This window comes from Adiantum capillus-veneris, chromosome 2 (genome assembly GCF_014529385.1).
Source record: "Adiantum capillus-veneris isolate H3 chromosome 2, ASM1452938v2, whole genome shotgun sequence".
Lineage (NCBI taxonomy): Eukaryota > Viridiplantae > Streptophyta > Polypodiopsida > Polypodiales > Pteridaceae > Adiantum > Adiantum capillus-veneris.
The window spans coordinates 151917151-151923614 of NC_140932.1; the positions used below are offsets into that span (position 1 = coordinate 151917151).

Sequence of the window (6464 nt, forward strand, 5' to 3'; positions counted from 1 at the left end):
ATAAGCTTTATACATTTTTGTAGCCATGTAAAACCTACATCTAGTAAAGTGTATATATTCATATCTTTTATATCCCTCTTCTACCTTAGAAGTATACATAAAAGAACAGGCCCAAGTGAGAGTCTAAGTCCAACATTAAAAGTGCAAGCAAAGGAGACAGTGTAGGTGCAAGCGAGAGAGTAAATGTTGGATTTAGTGTTCTTATATCCACTCTCAAAGGAGCGAGAGTTGCATATGCTCGTATGGCTTACAGATTATAGGCATTCATAGATTATACATGTTCTATAGGTTTTTGGATCGTTGTCAGATCTTTGTATGTAGTTTCTTGTGGGATGCATTTTGAGCATTGTTTGCTGACTACTTGCGTTTATGGTTATGTGCTTTATGCTCGGTTGAGTTGTTTGTCTCAGATTGTGGAGCTATTTTACGCATATGCGAGCATCAATTTTGATACATTGATCATCGTTATGGTTGTGTAGTGGTCGAGTGATCTCCCACTTTGCTACCATTTTGGCACGGTTTATGGTTGGGATTTTCCTTAAGGTTTTGCTCATGTTACAAGGGAGAATCTATCAAATTTTTCCCAAGATTTCTCACCATAGTTTTGGTTTCTTGGCACTCATTTAGCAGACGTGCATGATAGTTCAGAGTCTACATACAGGACTCATGAGAGACGGAGGTCTCGTTCATGCCGATACTTGTGATGTTTGCATTGTGGTCACATAGGGCACATTAGGCATCGTTGCTTTAGACTTATGAGGTAGCGACAGTGATGTATGCAATTTGCAGAGATAGTGGTGGCTTCGTATGCCTGACAGCGATGTCAAGTTTACCTTTAATGTTCCTGCTATTTACATGTCTTTGGGTGCCACTTCTCTCTAGAGAAGCGGTGCTCTGATGAGACATAGCAGGTGTTATCAGAGTCTGTACAAACAGCTCAGATAGAGTGGGTTTGCTCTCTAAAGACTCGGGCAAAGATGGTGGACATGGAGTTCTTTGATATACTTATGTTAAAGGCTGATGAGTTGATGCCAAGACGCATAGTTCACCTATGGATGAGAGGCATGTAGCCGTTCCAGTGTCGATGATAACATATCCATACGTGATGAGTCGTGTAGATAGCACTGAGGAGACTAGTAAGGTTTGTATAGATTTTGTCAGCATTTGGACGTCTCATGTACAGTCAAGGTGACCCGACCTAACACCTGCATTGCAACAAGGATTTTTAGTCGTACAACGACTGACACTAGCATAATGCATTGTGAAGCTATACAAACTATACATAGTTGTTTGCAAGATTTACATGTAAGCTTTAGCATGGATACGCAAGCTCGCCTTATCACTAGAGTCAATACAGTTGCATATAGATTAAGAGAGTGACCCAATGGACGTAAATTAAAAGAGTTTCTCACCTATTCTCTTGTATATACTAGTAGTTTAGCTAGTAGGACCCACTTATTGACACATTCTCCTTTAAGTGGGAGGTTGTTGAAATAAAGGTGCTATGCTTTTGTCCGAGGCCGAAAATTTGGTGTCCAATCGTCCACTGACCACATCTTCTATTCTGTTCATATACATGAATAAGGAGCTCCTCATTCTTGAGGCCACACAATGACTTCTCCTCTCCTTCTCTCCTTCCCGCATCGAACCACGCACACATGCACTCAATAGGAACAATCTCAAGAAAAGTGAACATAACATGATGAGATGTAATGTGCTTGGTTGCACCACTATTGAAGTATCAAACATGGTCCACATACTACAACACATGCAATGTGAAATAAAGGTACCATTTACAAAACTTGCATTTGAAGAAGGATCTGCAATTGCTACGTTTGGTTCTCTCTTGCGAGTATCTTTAACCTTGAGTTTAGTACCTACATAATGAGGTGATCGCTTTCCCTACAATAATGCAATTTCATTTCTTGTTGTCTTTATTACTAGACTTGTTAAGAGTTATTGTTGTTTGAAGAAGAATTAGCTCTCACTTTTAAAAAAACATTAGACGTGGTAAGATTAGCATTATTCTTTTGAGGAGCCATAAATGTGTGCAATATAAAATCAAGACAGGACAACCACCAGAATGTTAATTCACTTCAGCAAAATTAGAGCAAAACTCAAAATTGAGAAATATGCAAATATTTACAAGAACGCAAAGCTCATATCGACACTTGGCACAAAGAAAGATTCGCAGTCCTCTGCTTCAAAACTTGCAAAAAACTGTAGAACAAAAGAAACAAGAAAGATCGTCCCCAAGGCTGCATACTTGAGTAGTACAGTACCCCGTAAATGGAAGCCCAAGCAAGTAAAGGTTAAGGCAGAAAAAATATTTTAAAAAAACAATTGTTGCCTATGGGGATAGCAGTTCTTTGTTCATACAAAAAGACACCTATCAATACCTGCCTTATTAAGAAGGAAATCCAGCCTATGTGTCCTTGTCTGTACTAACTTACCCAAATTTTTCCTCTTCTTTGTCTAAACTCTTTCTCAACAACCATGCAGAGTCATGTTCTTGCTCCTGTTCAGTACGAAAAGCTGGCTTTCCACCGTGAATCTTATCTTTAAAACCTGTGGGCCTAGCCCCTTGCAAATCAGAGACAAAAGTTCTAAATTTCGAACCCTCAAGTTTAGCTTGGAATAGATGGAGACAGAAAAAACAATTTTCTCCATTGTACTCTTGAAGCATTAAAAGGATCCCCCATGTTTGAATTGGACAACACTCGAAGCACTATCTACACATATAGCTAAGATAATAAAACCTCTGGCAAAGATGCTGCTGTATTATCTAGACATGCAAGATATTTCCGTAAAAAGGAATATCTAGAATGCAATTTGAAAGCTTTCCGGAAGACTTGATGTCTCAAGGTAATATCTTCCTGAAAACCAGCACCCCCCTTAATAGTGGGGTGGTCTACATCAACCAACAACAGCTTTTTCAACATAAGCAAGAAACAAGGTGAATATCCACAATGGCCTACATAAGAGGATGAGTGTGTGTGTGTGTGTGTGTGTGTGTGATCACCTTTTTCATTCTTGTATACGCTACTCTTACAAGTAAAAGAAAGAAACAGGTTTGCCATCATTAGCTTGCCATGTGGCAATAATCGACCAGCTTCATCTTACAGTCCACAATTGCTCCCAAGAGTTCCATGCTTTGCTAAGGCCTTGTGTAGGCCACAATGAGCTCACTACAAGGCAGACATGACAATAAAAAAAGTGGCTTTTGGAACCTTTCTCAACTTTTAGCATCCATTTTTGCTACTACCATATGACCTACACACTCGCGCTAACTCCAATTTAAGCAGGATCCTTGCTGCATCACAAAGGCTTTAATGAGAAGAAGCCACAGGTAATGTGACTAGGGCATCCTCCACTATGTTGGCTAATTGCGTTCATAACAACCCTCACATAAATTTACCCTCATGGGAACCATAGCTCTACTCTTGCAGCATGCCAGAGTTGCTCATGTAGGTTAAAGAGCCACGTTGCTCTACAAACTGATTCTTGTTTAATTCAAGACCCACGAGCAATAGGACAAAGACGAGCAATAATTTGAGAAATAAAACCACCCGTTTCGCTGGAAACCCAAGGCAGCAGCACAAAGACAGGTAAGCCTTGAGAAATAAGCTATTCCTCATATCAAACTTTTTTACATACACTAAGTAAATCCTGTAAAGCTAATCACAATATCATCTACAATGGCTACAACTCTCAATGCTCGGTAGAGATCTACACAAAAACCAACCACTTGTCAGCATTTAATCGACGAAGGGGCCAATGTGACGGCCGTGGAACTAGAGCTGTAAAACCTTCGGCACCCAGGACATCGTCCATCTTCTGACGCGATCCTGTGATGACAGAAAAGGCAAAGCTGAAACCCACATGCACAAGGCTCAAATGAGGAGTCAGTGTTATCGAGTTCCTCTGCACAGATGGGACAAAGAGAAGGCCCGGATATCAGATCCTGCAGAGCCTTCTGCGCGCCCACCCATTGTTGGTTTTGCCCTGGAAAATATGCTGGTAGACTTTGTTGCTTAGACAAATTGGGAAGAGAGGCTGGTCGATGAGCATCGTCTGGCATCCATGCTTTCGTACTCAAACTCCGAGAGATTACTTCACACGAGGCAGCCGTTCTCTGAATGGTACAATCTGTCAAGCTTGCTTGCGACAAGTCATGACTAACTTTCTTCTCTGGCCCCTCCTCCCTTGCATTTGCATTCCTCAAATTCTCACAAGAAAGATACAACCCTAGTGCATCCGCAGCTGCTTCCCAATCCTCATTCTCAGATTCATGACCATTCTCGTTAGTTTTGTCAGCATGGCGATCAAAGATGCACCTGATATGCCCTGCAGCATCCAAATGAGTGTGTCATCACTAGCATTCGTAGAGAGCACCCTCTGATAACAGGTCTCATCTTACTGCAAACTTACCTGCCGTTCCATCTTTCGAATTGATCTCATTGCTGAACCTCTCTCTATTTTCCTGCCCATGCACAATTCCTACTTTTTTCACTTTGCTCTTCGGGCTACCTGACCCTGTCGATTTTGGCGAAACTTCTGTTCCGAAGCAATCAGACAAGCAGCTGCCATACCCAGAAGGGCTAGAAGTATGCTTCCAATCCTCCCCTCCACAATGCTCTGGAGGTAGCAAATGCAAGTGAGAGCGTGAGAAGGTTTTGTCAAACTTCTCTGAAGTACAATGTTGAATGTCCCTGGAGCCATAGGCTAAATTATCGTGATTCTCAGGATGGACAATTTCTCCAAGGTCAAGCTTGCCGGATGATGACAATGACTCTTGGTGACCATCTTGGCAATGCTTGCTCATAGTAACTGCAACCATAAATCAGGAAGATTAAGAATACCATTCACTAGTCTACAAAGCAGGAAGCAATTGTGTACTTTCACATGCTTAAGGATATTTTAAGACAGAATACAATCAAACTCGGGGGGTTCACTATACCCTCTCTATAGAGTGTGTTTGAGGCCTAATTTCAATCCCCTACTCTGTATATTTTCATTGGATATAACACACCCTTTTCCTATTCAATCTATGTGTGTCTCCTCTTTGATTGGTCCCACTCTGTATGTTAAAGACATGTAAAAAAGGGGAAAAATAATCCATTATGTTGAAACCTTTCATGTTTACATATTTATGAGTGAACCCCCCCACAATCTAGATAGCGTACACGAACGGTGATATCTAGTGTCCTTCGCCACAGAAGGATCAAAAGATACTTCTGCGGCTAGCAATGTATATCTAACACACATGCCAGTAAGATATGTGCTAGTAATTTTCCACTAGATGGTTTACACGTGCGCCAAAGTTACTTCCATTAAGTGATAACATAGGCCGCTCCTTGTAGTGCTTCATCAAGGAATCTAGATTCGACTTCTTCTGCATAGCCCAGCTCCACCTCCTGTGCTACGTGATTGAAAGGCAGTGTGTGCCAAGAAATGCAGGGTGCTTACCCTGAGCCAGCCATTGCTCCCGTCGAGCATCCAGTTTGCACTGTTTAATCTTTCGATTCACCTGAAAGATTGACATGTTAAGAAAATTCTGTGGAAAGCAGACAATTGAGACGGCAGGGAAACAAGGTAGTTACCCTCTTTCGCTTGCTTGCATCTTTGACAAGAACAGATGCCTGAGAGGCGATGTCTTGGCCAGCCATTGCGTGGCAAAACTGGGAGTCCACTACGGATAGGGCAGCAGGGGAGGCCATGGTGTATCAAATTGTCACAAAACACACTCAAAAAGTCGCAAAGCAGGCGCCCAAATCGGCGTACTCCTGCAATCAATCACACGCGCAGAAATAGCAAATTTGCACTCGCTTCCCTGCACACCTAAGCAAGCTCTCTCTCTCTCTCTCTCTCTCTCTCTCTCTCTCTCTCTCTCTCTCTCTCTCTCTCTCTACCTCTGGGTAACGCGGCAATGGAAGATACCTCTGATCTTGATGACTGCCCTTCACGACGTTAGGGTTACACAGCTTCTGCTACGTCCAGTATATAGACACCTTACCTCCTAGCCTCGGTACCAGAGCTGAAGGCTCGGGGACAGGATCCCTCATTTCAACCGTCGCTTGCATCTCATCGTACGCTTATCTTACCTTCGAGCCATGACAGAGTCACACGTGGCGTTCAGTTGGCCGTTCGATTACATCTGGAGTGGATATTTTGTCTCAAAAAGTGTCCACCAATATGCTTTTTCTCAAAGCTTTTCTATGGCTAGAGAAAAGGGAGGTTATTAGAGGGGCCCCCATAGGCTTGCTACTAGTTGCTAGAGGGTGCTTATGGAAGGTTTCATACACGGCACACATGAAGGACTCTCAATCAGAGATTGAAAGGGCTCCCCTTTATTTTGCGTGCACTTGAATTGATAAACTATTTCAACGAACGAGTTCGAAGCCCTCCCCATAACTCGTTCAATTCGTACGCATATGGTAGCGGTGGCAGGAAGGTCTTCCAAT

The 6464-nt window shown here is 42.4% G+C and overlaps 1 protein-coding gene across 3 annotated transcripts; it reads right to left on the reverse strand.

Annotated features, from left to right (window-relative positions):
* Positions 1 to 3611: 3611 nt before the first annotated feature.
* Positions 3612 to 6079, reverse strand: LOC147463867 (uncharacterized). Of its 3 annotated transcripts, none has more exons than XM_086491681.1 (5): positions 5941 to 6079; positions 5604 to 5786; positions 5470 to 5530; positions 4432 to 4830; positions 3612 to 4347 (listed from the first exon to the last, which is right to left on the reverse strand). In XM_086491681.1, the coding sequence occupies exons 2-5, from the start codon at positions 5718 to 5720 to the stop codon at positions 3752 to 3754; spliced, it is 1173 nt and encodes a 390-aa protein (XP_086347807.1). In that variant the 5' UTR covers positions 5721 to 5786; positions 5941 to 6079; the 3' UTR covers positions 3612 to 3751. The 3 variants fall into 3 exon arrangements, with proteins under 3 accessions (XP_086347807.1, XP_086347801.1, XP_086347797.1); XM_086491675.1 differs by having other exon boundaries at positions 5913 to 6064; XM_086491671.1 differs by lacking the exon at positions 5941 to 6079 and having other exon boundaries at positions 5604 to 5893.
* Positions 6080 to 6464: the final 385 nt, after the last annotated feature.

What these genes read in the sequence shown, in the direction of transcription:
- LOC147463867 (XM_086491681.1), bottom strand. Translation starts at nt 5,720, where the DNA reads ATGGCCTCCCCTGCTGCCCTATCCGTAGTGGACTCCCAGTTTTGCCAC. An exon ending in ATGCAAGCAAGCGAAAGAGG is followed by an intron (nt 5,531 to 5,603) that starts GTAACTACCTTG and finishes TCAATCTTTCAG; the next exon opens with GTGAATCGAAAGATTAAACA. An exon ending in GGAGCAATGGCTGGCTCAGG is followed by an intron (nt 4,831 to 5,469) that starts GTAAGCACCCTG and finishes TTATGGTTGCAG; the next exon opens with TTACTATGAGCAAGCATTGC.